The 12,828-nt window shown below is 42.3% G+C and overlaps 1 protein-coding gene and 1 long non-coding RNA gene across 9 annotated transcripts in view; one reads left to right on the top strand and one right to left on the bottom strand.

The window, feature by feature from the left end:
* CNTNAP4 (contactin associated protein family member 4) overlaps positions 1-12,828 on the bottom strand; it is a gene marked incomplete at its 5' end in the record, with an annotated part of 272,470 nt that overhangs the window by 3,869 nt on the left and 255,773 nt on the right. For 5 of the 8 annotated variants that reach the window (XR_013977145.1, XM_080972303.1, XM_080972306.1 and 2 more), the window contains 2 exons: positions 5,025-5,096; positions 5,503-5,724. Coding sequence is in view for 5 of the 8 variants with exons in the window: in XM_080972303.1 (XP_080828429.1) it covers positions 5,025-5,096; positions 5,503-5,724 (294 nt within the window). Of the gene's footprint in view, positions 1-329; positions 520-1,992; positions 2,178-5,024; positions 5,097-5,502; positions 5,725-12,828 lie in introns of all 8 variants that reach the window. The other 3 variants (XR_013977143.1, XR_013977144.1, XM_080972304.1) reach the window with 2 other exon arrangements.
* Positions 1-12,828, top strand: part of LOC308458380 — a 164,223-nt gene that overhangs the window by 24,005 nt on the left and 127,390 nt on the right. The gene's annotated exons all lie outside the window — the stretch shown is intronic.

Genomic DNA, 12,828 nt, shown 5'->3' with positions numbered 1-12,828 from the left:
ACTTCCATCATCTAGATGGCCACAGGTACCCCATTCCTCTTCCAAACTGTGCTTTTCTTCCATTTGAGTCACCAGGCTGCTGGAAGCGCATTCACGCCAACCAAAGCACCTTAAAATGACAGTGGGAGATGACTTCCACATGAAACACAGGTATGTTTCTAAGACCTCATTCATGCTTGTGTGCACTGTGCATCTGTTTTCTATATTTGATGACTAGCGGCACACTGTGTGAACTAACTTAAATATTAGAAGCTTCTTTTTGTTTCTCTAATCCTCTTAGTTTACTGTTACAAATATATTAATAAATTACTGATAAATAGTTCACACACCTCTTACTTTGGAAAATACTGTTCGGGGTTGACGTGAGGCAATACAGAAATCCTGCTTGTGATGTGATATTTGGGATGGCCAACTCATATCCTGCAAGTAACACTGACATCTTGAAATCAAAAGAGATGTAGAAGCCAAACCAATTACCGATTATTTTGGCAAATCTTTGACAGAATATTTGGGTAATCCCTGTGTTAAGTCAGGACAACAGAAAAGCACTTTGATTACCCTTGAAACCAAATATGCATCTGCTTACTAGGCTATAAATTTACTCTAATCAGGAACGACAACAGTTTAGGTATATTTATGCTCACTATACTATTGGCAACAGTTTAAAATTGATGTACGTATGTGCAGTCCTAGCCTGCACAAAATGTTCCACAGAATGTCAAGAACATAATTTATAAGGTGTAACGTTCAAAAAGAAAGAACAATGAGAACATAATTATAAATGTTCCAGTCAGAGGGGTTTTTTTTACACCTTAATTACTATTATCAGTTCATTTAATATTTCAGGAGATGAAATGGCATTTAGGGTTTTCCCCCTCCAACGTTAGTAGTTCTAACATTTTCACAGCATAGGTGATGTAACTGATGTGTACAGTTCATAGCAGCAAATGAAGCAGTTGGCTGGACTGAAATAACTGTGGGACAATGTGACACACCCTATTTTTGAAGGCAGGCTCTTATATTCTAGTTTACTGCAATAGGGATTGGTGATTGGTGGTGGGGAGCTAACCATAGGTAGGCGCAAAAAGAATTGTAGTGACAAAGCATCACAGTCCTCCAAGCTACAAAGATTTGAGAAAAGTTAAAGGAAAGTTAAGCACTTGGATGAATTAGATGGATTAGATTGGCCGGGACACCCTTTACACAATGAGTACCCCACAAGGATTTGTATTGAGACATGTGCTATTTAACATGAAGAAATGATCTGCAGTCAGTTAGGCGGGCAAATCATTATTATTTGAAAACTCAATCAGTCTATGCAAAGTTCCAATAGACTCTCACCAAAATCGTTTAGACAAATTTGCCAAAACTGCGAGTAAGCTTTTAAAGCAAGTAAAGTATAATGTGAGGCACACTGGGGACGAAGAATAAGAAGATAATGATATCCTAACTCTTCAGGAAAGAGATGTTTGGTCATGATAGGCAGTTCAGTGGAAATATCAGCTCATTGTGCAGTGGTGTTAGGAAGGCAAAATCCATGTTAGGGTTGATTAGAAAAAGAATGGAAAATGAAACAGCCAGCTTCATGCTGCCTAGGTATAAATCTATGGCAAGATCAATAATATTATGTATAATTTTGGTAGCCCAATCTCTAAAAGAAGATCAGAGAGTTGCAAAACGTAGAGCAAGAACGAATGAACAAATCTAACCAAACTGATCAAGGAGTTGAAAAATGAGGGAGGAACTGTTGCCTTTGTGTCTGGCTTTTGGACACTCCAAAACCAAACAAATTCTTGGCAGGAACACAAGTAAACCTTTCCCTATGTTCCTGCAACCTTCTTTGTTCATATGTGAAAATATTTCAAATTCAGCCATGTGAAACAGCAATGACTGGCCTAACATTTAAGCAGAAGACATGAGACTTTTATCATTTGGAGTTCAACTTGCTTTAAGGCAATGATTAATGTAGATAATAAGTCCTTAATGAGGTACCTAACGATTAGAGGATGCCATCATTTCAGCTGCAGCAGCTGTATAGGCGAGCGCATATTCTTGTTTTAGCAAAATATCCTTTTCACCTTTTCCAGTCCTAAATGCTCAAGCTCTCAATGGGAATTGGTAGTTTTCCATTCCACTAAATTCCTCAAGTCTGTCACTTATCGGTGGTTTCCAACGACCTTACCAAAAAACAAACCAACCCGCTATTCGTAAGTTAACCAGAGGTTATCAAAGATAACGGTTTCTATTCTTTCTTCTCTATCCTTTTAAAAAAAAACACAACTTAATGGAAATTGGATGGTTGAATTATATTGTAGAGAAACCATTTGTAGGGGGGAAGAATGCTTTTTCTTCACCCCTGTTCCCAGGAGAAAATAATGCCATCAGAAAACTCTGAGTCTCATAGAATAACTCCTTAAAAATAATCACTGAAGCTTACAGATTTATACTTGCTCGTACACTAGTCATAGAAACTGAAATCCTCTTGAGAACTCTGAGTCCCCAAACACATATTGTTCAGGCATTCTTGACTTTTCTTCCTTCTTTCTGAACAGATAAAAATAGTCAGTTTCCTAGAGGTTCCAAAGAATGAAATTTGACCAGATTTTGTGACTTCCAGTCCTCTATCTCAGTTGCAGGGCCATGCTCATCTTTTAGCCTGTCCTAATATTTGCCACTTTATTAGCCATCTAATTAAAGTGAATTATTTTCATTTTATTTGATTTGGCACGGTTAGATAATCTAAAATCAAATAATTCTAGTTTCCTTTGGGTTTGTAAAACCCTTTGCAGACATTCAGTGAACTAATGGAGGGATGGCAATCATGATTGCACCCAGCATCAGCTATGGCCATAGCTGTCAACTTTTCCCTTTTCTTGCGAGGAATCCTATTCGGAATAATGGTATTTCCCTTTAAAAAAGGGGGGAGTTGACAGCTATGGCTATGGCCCCCTTTCCTACTTTTGGAGTGGACGGAAGTGAAGCCTGCTCCAATGCGGTCCACTTCTCTTGTCCTGCCTCCAAGCCACCATGGATAGGTCAAATTTGAATTTTTGGGTTTGGTGGGAACCCCAGCAAGCACTGCGGTAACCAAAGGGGCAGAGCAACGGCCAGTGGAGCAGCGTGGCTTCAAGAGGACGGTGGGACTGTGTGTCGGGCCGCAAACCTCGCCCACTGCTAGACCCGGTAAGTGGTCATTGCAGACATCCAGTGAACTGAGGGAGGGAGGGAGGGCAATCATGATTGCATCCACAGCCTCACCTTCTGTGTTCACCAGGTGTTTGTGCAGATCCTATGCACTTACAGTTTGCAGACTTCAAGACCATGGGGATGAAGCCTGCACACACACACATACACACACACACACACACACACACACACACACAGAGGGGGAGAGAGAGAGAGAGAGACTTTTTCTCTTTCTCATATTGTTATGCACACATTCACTGAACATTTGAAAAGGGCTACTGTCAATGTAATAAGAGGCATATGAAGGGCTCAGAAAAGGTCCTAGTGGAATTCTGTAAGTCAAATAGGAAAGGTGTCATGGATATAAATGTGGCGGTGGGGGGAATTATCTTATATCCTAGTAGTCCAACTGAACTATATTCTGACCAACAGCCAGGAGTCAAAGTGGTTGCATCACCTGAAATTAACTGTAAAAAAGGTAAAGGACCCATCACAGTTAAGTCCAGTCACAAACGACTCTGGGGTTGCGGCACTCATCTCGCTTTACTGGCCATGGGAGCCGGCGTTTGTCCGCAGGCAGCTTCCGGGTTATGTGGCCAGCATGACTAAGCCGCTGCTGGTGAACCAGAGCAGTGCACGGAAATGTCGTTTACCTTCCTGCCACAGTGGTGCCTATTTATCTACTTGCACTTTGACGTGCTTTTGAACTGCTAGGTGGGCAGGAGCTGGGACCGAACAACAGGAGCTCACCCCGTCATGGGAATTTGAACTGCCGACCTTCTGATCAGCAAGCCCTAGGCTGTGTGGTTTAGACCACAGCGCCACCACGTCCCTTTTGAATACATTATAGATGGCTTAATCCTGACAATTTGAGAAGCATGCTCCAAAACCCGTTTAAGTCTGGTACAGTTAATTTCAGGGACGCGGGTGGCGCTGTGGTCTAAACCACTGAACCTAGGGCTTGCCAATCAGAAGGTCAGGGGTTCGAATCCCCAGGACGGAGTGAGCTCCCATTGCTCGGTCCCTGCTCCTGCCTACCTAGCAGTTTGAAAGCACATCAAAGTGCAACCCCAGAGTCGTTCACAACTGGACCTAACAGTCAGGGGTACCTTTACCTTTACCTTTAATGTATTCAAAATTTGCTCAGCGACTCTTTAAAAATTTGGCATACCAGATAGAAAGTGAGGGGAGCAAAAGGATTACACATTTTTCTAAGTGGGCCAATTACCCTACGTTTTCCTCATCTGAATTAAGTGATAGGCATCCTGTTGACAAAAAAACCCTTTCCCACCTTGTGACAGGCACCTTCTCCAGCAATGGTTGACATATCCAGTTTATGGTTTCTATTTGTGGTTGAGAGAGAGAACATGTCTTGGGCTAACATCCCCATCATCTGTAGTTGACAGTATCCCCACATTGTGAGGAAATGGCAATATGGAACAGGCCCATGGCTTTGGGGGTAAAAAACCTTTTTTAAAAAACACTTCATACACTTTGCTACAGAAATGACAAAGGATGCTGCAGAGGACATAAAACTTACTCAGACTTTTCCAACCAATAGCAAAGATGAGATCCACACTGCGACCACAAGTTGACCAAATCTGCTCTGTTAAATTTGAAGGGCACTGGAAACACATAACAACCATACACTCAGGAGCTACTGTATAACCAACAATGACTTCCTGGAGCATGTTCATTTGTGTGTTTTCAGACTTGTGGATGCCCTAAAACATGGTTGGGGTTGCAGTTGGTTTGGCACCTGTTCACTTTGCATTATTACTGAAAGATCCAAAGGTATTTAAAAATGGCACCAGCTGGCCTATTATGGTCCCTATTACCTCCAATAATTGCAGAGTCACTCCTTATTGCATTAGCTAAAGGTTCTCCCTCATCTATTGGTCCCGAATGATCTGTAGCAGAAACAAAAAGGGAAAATGACAGAGGCAAGCAGAGAGAGGAGAGTTTTCAATATATCCATGTACACAGCTACAGCCTACATACTGTATGCAACGACATACAGCTATACAAAATGGGTACACAATAGTATATATGCAAGGCTGCTAAGAACAAGGGTGTTTGGGGGGTGTTGTTGTTGCTTTTAATTCACTGTGTATAATTAAACCGCACATACAAAAAATAAAAAAATAAACACTTAGAGGAAAAGACATAGGTTGAGAGGGTGGGAGGAAAAGAACCCAGTACCTTTGGACCCTATCCTTTAGGTTTGCTGCTAGGCAACCTAATACTGAAACTCTGAACCTTTGTCTTGTATTCTGTTTCAGGGTGTAGAACAAATGAGAGCCATATGCTTGCTACCTGCAAATGAATGAGTTGTTTCACTTGATGTTGAGTCAGCTCCTGCTAAAGTGCCGCAGTTGGACTGGGTGAAATGTCCTTTCACAGTGATTGGAGCCGAGCTCGAATGGTGCAGTGCAGCCTTCAGGGGAGCGATATGGTTGAATTGCACTGAAGAGAGACATCCAACAAACCCCTGAGAGTTTGCCTTCATGGTGTCTGGGTCTACATCACTATTCTCTGCTAATCAAAAGAAACAGAAGGAAATTAATCATAGTGCAAATGTACAAAACAAAGAGACAGAAGAATAATTGAATAATTAACCTGTACGTATTCCTCTGAGCCTCTATGCACATTGGCAACATATGCAAATTTGCCATCTCCCCATTTTTGGACTGCTTTTAATGAGAATATATTCATTATATATGTGTGTGTGCGTGTGTGCATGTGTGAGAAAGAGAGAGAGAGAATATGAATGGCAGTTACTAGTCTGCCAATAAATATATTTTTTAATTAGCTATAGCACATTCAAAGCCCAAACTGTAAAACTCAATTCAGATGTTTTAATTATTGCATATATTTATATTCATTCTCCATAAACTTCAAACATTAATGGAAAATAATCCTAATCATGAATATGTAAACCACCATACATCATTCTGTATAAAAGCTATCAACAGCAACTCAGGCAAATTCTGATGTCTTAAGAGAGTGTTTCGCATACAACAAATATTTTACCAGTATTGCTTAAGCTCTATGTTATTTTTTTTTTTATTTTGTCACATGTATTCCTTACCCATATCAAGCTTTACTTACTTAAGAAATTATGTGTTGAGGGGAAAATTTTAATTCAAGATACTTTATCTCCAATTTGAACCACAGTTTTGCACAAATGGACTCTCAAAGTTCTCTGTCCCATTTTTGGACAGAAAAATTGGGAACTAGAGGGAGGAGGACTTCAAAGGTTTCTTGGGTGAGGAGTTACTATTCACAATGGCAGTTTCACAGTTCATTCCTTTCCTCCCAAGGCTATCCCTTTCCCCTCCTGCTGCTGTAAGTGTGGCAAGCTAGTCACCATTTTGTGTCCTCCATATTGCCACACCACAAAAATATTGGGGAATAGGCTGAGAAAGGTCTGCAAGGTGGCCATCTCAGACACATCTCAGAATTTTTCTCAAAACATTATCTGAGAAATTTCAGCTCTGTTTTATTTTGAACTGTAAGGAAGTCGTGTGGAAAAATTTACTCTAATTGACAAAATATGAGGCATATAATATTCATAACATGAGAGACAAGCCTGGCTGAAGACACATTTCCTTGCAAGATAATGAGAAACATCTATTCTGTGAAGTCAGATCTATTTCACATTGTGTAAACCTATCACTACATCAAGTCTTGCAAATCTTACAGAGTATTTTTGAACCTAAGCCTTTCTGGTGATGGTAATCGCTGCTATTATTTTAGTAAACACCTGTATGCTAATTTGTTCCTATCTGCAAGATAATGGCATGCAGAGCTCAATTTTAACATGCCAAGTGGAGATTAGGTTATGGCAAAATGTCAGCCTAATGTCTTTATCACACAGTCATTGCATGATTCTAAAAACAAAAAACCACCTTGCATAATATTGCAGACATGTGAGCTACTTACAAAAACAAATGGTACACTTCAGAACAGCAGTCAAAGATTCTACCACATGGGTGATGTCAAGTTACAATACTACTTCCATTAATTAGTTCACAGGCGCAGCATAGGTGATGTAGTTTCTTCATTAATTAGCTGGAAATCACTATACCGATCATGACATTTCATTTATAGTCTCAAATGTTTGTGCCTAAAGAGCTTGCTTCAGTGAAGCTCTCACTTAAGCCTGTATTGGGATATTTAACATTTACAGAGCCCAGTCCTGTTGGAAGCTGCAGTGGGCCCAATATATTTTGCTCCCTGAAGAGAAGGACAATACAGTCCCTTTCTCCATTCTTTATAGAAAAGATGACCAGACTGGCCTTGACTCTTATGTCAATACTGGTTGGCTAGCTTTGGGGCTCCATGGCAGGTCACTGGACACACAGTTCTGTCTGCTCTCTGTCCCTCAGTATTAGGGTTGCCACCTTTGTTCTGACAAAATACAGGACAGGACGAGGTGGGAGAGGGGCATTTTTTCCCACCCGATGCTGAGATAACTTCAAAGCAATCCATTACAAATTTATTGCAGCTTAACAGGGGGGCTTCTCTGAAGGGGGGCAGCTTAACAGGGGGGCTTCTCTGAAATTCATCACATGCGCACACACATAGACATGAATTTGTAAATCTCTCTGTGCTTTGCTACCCAGAGCTTAAATACATGACCCTTGCGTGGCAAGGCCCAGAACTCTCCCCCTTTGTTGGAATAAAGACACTTGACACCAGTATTTTAGATTAATGGGCTAAAAAAGGCCACAACTTTATTAGTTACAGAATGTGAGTGGTATTGGCTTAGGCATTGGAACAGAACTGACTATATCTGACTCCTGCCTGCCTGCAGGAAGTCTCAGAAGGGTTAACCACCAGTAAGGGGAGCCCTGCTGATGCACATCAACTAGGATCTCCCCCAGGGTCACCCCAGGAAAAGAGGGGTGAGTCCCCAGCTGCGGGCTGCTTAAAAGGAAGCCATACCACTTGTTCGACTGTATTGGTCGGCCTAAGGGTGACACGGCCGGGGACTTCCTATTACGCGGGGGCTAGCCATGCCCCCTGCACATGGGGCGAGCTCGCGACCAGCCCGCAACTTCGTTTCCCTGGGAAACGGCTTTCTCACACCCTTTCACATACATGGATTTGGAGAAGACCCCTAACTTAGCCTAGAGCATGGTGGAGGGGCGGGGGGAGCAGAAATACAAGACAAACTGTATTGAATCAATACAGGACATAGCATTTTGCACTAAAACACGGGATGAGTCCGTATTATACAGGATGGGTGGCAACCCTATGTATCCATCACCTAAGGAGGCTGTCTCACTGGTAATCCCTGGTTATGCTTGACCAAGGACTGCCAGCTCTAGAGACCTCCTGGTCCAGCGTAACATGTGGCTAACTGCAATGGAGTTGTTCAGAAACTTCACAATGAAGCTGCTAGATTGTTAACTTCAACTGGCTACAGGGACCAATCCTGGCTACAGGGACCAAAGTAGCTTTGCTTGGGGGAAGCCTGTTTCTGGGCACAATGGAAGGTGGTGGTACATGCTTTTAATGCTCTAATTGACTTGATGCCTGAGTATCTTAAGGCTGCCTTTTCCTGCATCCTTCTCCCCAAATGTTATGCTAAGCAGAGCCATTCAGAACAAAGGTGTTTCCCCAAAAGAAGTCTTTCTGAATAATGTAAGTGATGAGGAAGAACACGGGAAAGTGAATCTGTCAGAGTGCTCATTTAATGGCCAAAGCTGTCACATCTCTCTGCAAACAAATTGGGATGAATGCTCAATAAACAGGTCATTTGGACATGTCCTGTATGCATTTTTTTTAATGTTGCATAAAAAATAAGATGTTGCATAAAAATATCTAATTTTGTTCGTAGGTGTACTTGTTTCTGAACTTATCCTTGTTCTGTGAACTGTCTTTAGCTCTCTTGTATTTTGAGATTGTTCAGAAAATGAAGACACAATTACCTCACTTACATACTTTAACATTGAACTTATTTCCATTTTTGTCTCACACATTTATCCTCAGAATTAAAGAGAAAATGGGTAGAACATTCGGAGCATGTAACAGAATTCTAAACAAAATAGCATAATTATGAAACTTCTGTTAGAATGCTTTCCTTCGGATTCATGGACTAGATTTTAGAAATTTCTATAAACCATACTTTTACATTCAGACATGGAGATTGCTGTTTGTTTTCCTTGGTTATAATACTAGTGCTTCTCTCCCAGCTTCTAATGTTTCTTTTACACTCCATGGTGGAACTGAGGCTTTTCCAGCGTTATACCACCCTGTTATGCTAAGTTTCACTCACATCAGTGGGGATGTATAGAACAACAATGGACATCACTGAACATGTCACCACGCTTTGTGCCCATCTGTGATTCTGTTTCCCCATGATTCACCAATCAAAACAGCAGAATGGAACTGTATGCAGGAATACCAGCCCCGAATTTCATCACATGGCACAATCCCTGAAAATGCTGCGGAAATTACAGCACAAAACTCCCAAGGCTTTCTGGCTTAATGTTGTTGCAAAAGCATTTTTTCCCTGGAAGCAATAAACATGGAAATGAGTGCTAAACTTCCACTAGATTCTGCTGTATTTCCAGAAGTGGGTTTTAAGTCATGTGAAAGATCACATAAAATGTAGAAATTATTGGGTAAGGAAATGCTAGGAAAACAGAATAAAATATTGCCTGAATACAACCTCATTTTGGTTGCCTGCCCTTTTCAGTTTTCCTGAAATTTCTGTGCTCATTGCTTGCGGAAGGTAACATCCATCTAGTAGCGGCTCTATATTCATTTTTGCCACCAAGGCTGAAAATGTTAATTGGCTGTAAATTAATGTGCTTACAAAAATGTACACAGCATGCATGTTTTCTATGGCTCCACACATTAGTTTCCAGACAGAAAATGTGATTCAAATTAGAAAAGAAAATCTTCCACGAAAGGTTCTCTTTCCCTTTTTTATTTCTGCAAGTAAGAGTCCAGCTTTTAATAACTTCATATTTGGATCACAAGAGGTGTCGTTTCTGCAGAGTTCCAATTAAATTATACTAAGCGTAATTTCTCACTCAAATTTAACACAAGAAAATTGTGCAACTTTCAGACATAGAGCATTGCTGATTTCTAGCACTGAGAGATCAATGGGGTGAGCTACACAGTTATCCAGCAGGAAGAGTATTTCAGAGAAATTACAGGTGTACTATTTATCAATGCTTAGCATTTGCACCCACAACCAGAATAAAGAGGAAAGACACTTGTGTACCAAGGCCCTGTGACACAGCCACTCCCTATGTAATGAAATAACCAGACCAGACAACAACATATACAGTTTTGGGGTTCAAATAGGCCACAACTTTATTGGTTATGGATGTGAAGTTTTGGCATAGCCATTGGGTGAAGCCATTTATTTAACTCCAGCCCACCTGCTGGGAGTGTATCTAAGGGAAAACCACACAATGGGGTCCCTACGACCTACATAAAATAGTGTTACCCCCGAGGGGTCCCTGCTGGAAGAGTCCTATGGCCTTTCCCCATCTGGGCATTGAACAGAAGCAATTCCTCACTGATCCCTTTAACAGGATACCCTTAACCAAGGAGGGGTAGGTAGAGGCAAGACTAAGGCTTGCCCAATGCCTAACCTTGCAAAGTTGTGACAACTGCTATGAGGGATCTGAGGGAAAACCGAGGAGGAGTGTGGCACCAGCGTCAATTTATTCTCCCAGGCGGACCGAAGTGATGCTCATTGGCTGGCTGGTTCTGCCCCCTGGGGAATCCCCATACCCAGGCCAGCCTGCCATTGGCCAATCTGCAGACAGGCCTGGAGTCGTCCCCAGCTGGCCTCCGGATTGCTAACATGGGGTTGTGACCAGGCCACAATGCTGCCTGACCACTTAAGGTAAGTGGACTTGTGACTGGTACAACGAGGGTCACAACATAATGCTTATTATAACAAGACGATAGGCAGTGGTTACTCAAACTGTACAGGAAATCTGCCTAAAGCGGAAGCAACTTTCAAAGCTCCTGCCCAAAATAACAATGAGCCTGATCTATCCCTGAGATAGCAGATAGGTAAAGGGACCCCTGACCATTAGGTCCAGTCGTGACCGACTCGGGGGTTGCGGCGCTCATCTAGCTTTATTGGCCGAGGGAGCTGGCGTACAGCTTCTGAGTCATGTGGCCAGCATGACTAAGCCGCTTCTGGCGAACCAGAGCAGCACACGGAAACACCTTTTACCTTCCCGCCAAAGTGGTACCTATTTATCTACTTGCACTTTGACATGCTTTCAAACTGCTAGGTGGTCAGGAGCAAGGACCGAGCAACGGGAGCTCACCCCGTCGCAGGGATTCGAACTGCCAACCTTCTAATCGGCAAGTCCTAGGCTCTGTGATTTAACCCACAGCGCCACCCGCGTCCCTATGAAGCTGCTACATTACCACAAAACCTTGTCAATTCACCTCCTGTGGACAAGCCAATGCCCGTCATATAGGATGCAGAACTGATGTCTGAGCTGTGCCTATTAATTGAACAACCACTACAATCCGCCATCTCTGAGTTAGAAGCGATCTGCTGACTGATTCTGCCCTATCTCGCCACACCTCTTACGTTGCTAAAAGAGGCTCGTTCAATTCAAAGTATCTAGGAATGGGAAATCTGCACTCACCACCTTGGTGCCTTTAACCCCTAGTGTGTGCTTGTAACTTATTTGCCTGCATAGAATTGTCCGCTCTTACTGGATTCCCTCTCCCATCTATTGGCATTCCTCCAGCAGAAATGGTCAACCCTGCCCTCAAGGCAGTTGATAGGGGGAAATTCGCACTCTGCCCTTGCACAATAAGTTATTTCTACAGTGCGACCAGGGACAGTGCGACCAGGGACAGGCAAACTGGGAACTAAGCTGGTAGGAGTGAAAGTTTGGTTTTTTCACCACTTCCTGCACTCTGTCTCAATGCCCTTGTGTCCTGAGCTGAAGAAGAAGAAGAAGAAGAAGAAGAGGAGGAGGAGGAGGAGTTTGGATTTGATATCCCGCTTTATCACTACCCGAAGGAGTTTCAAAGCGGCTAACATTCTCCTTTCCCTTCCTCCCCCACAACAAACACTCTGTGAGGTGAGTGAGGCTGAGAGACTTCAAAGAAGTGTGACTAGCCCAAGGTCACCCAGCAGTTGCATGTGGAGGAGCGGAGACGCGAACCTGGTTCCCCAGATTACGAATCTACCGCTCTTAACCACTACACCACACTGGTTCGACTCCATGCACACGCACCCCAGTCTTTTGGAGTCACAAGGAAAGAATGGGTTTGTTGTAAGAAAACTCACTTTAAATGTACTGCATCACATAATCAACATTCTACATTTGTAATTCCATCAATTCTTTTCTGAAAGATTCATTACAGCAGTTTTGTACCACTGGACATTTTTACAGGCTGGTGTTTTGAACCACTGAATGGTTTGCTTGCTTCTCAGAAGAGCTTTGAAAGCTAAATAAAAGATTACAAAGTTACAAGCTGTATTCATGTACAGGCAAATATTTAGGACAAGCTATTCTATAATATTTTACCATATTTACACTCTATAAAACCCAAGCCTCTTCCACCTAAATCCATCTCTCAAACCACTACCCCCTGAGGAGTCCTGATCATTCCTCCTGAAATAAAATAGCAGAA

The sequence above is a fragment of the Podarcis pityusensis genome (genome assembly GCF_964106645.2).
Source record: "Podarcis pityusensis genome assembly, chromosome: 11".
Classification (NCBI taxonomy): Eukaryota; Metazoa; Chordata; class Lepidosauria; order Squamata; family Lacertidae; genus Podarcis; species Podarcis pityusensis.
The sequence above is the reverse complement of the archived record's forward strand: the minus strand, read 5'-3'. Positions and strand labels throughout refer to the sequence as shown.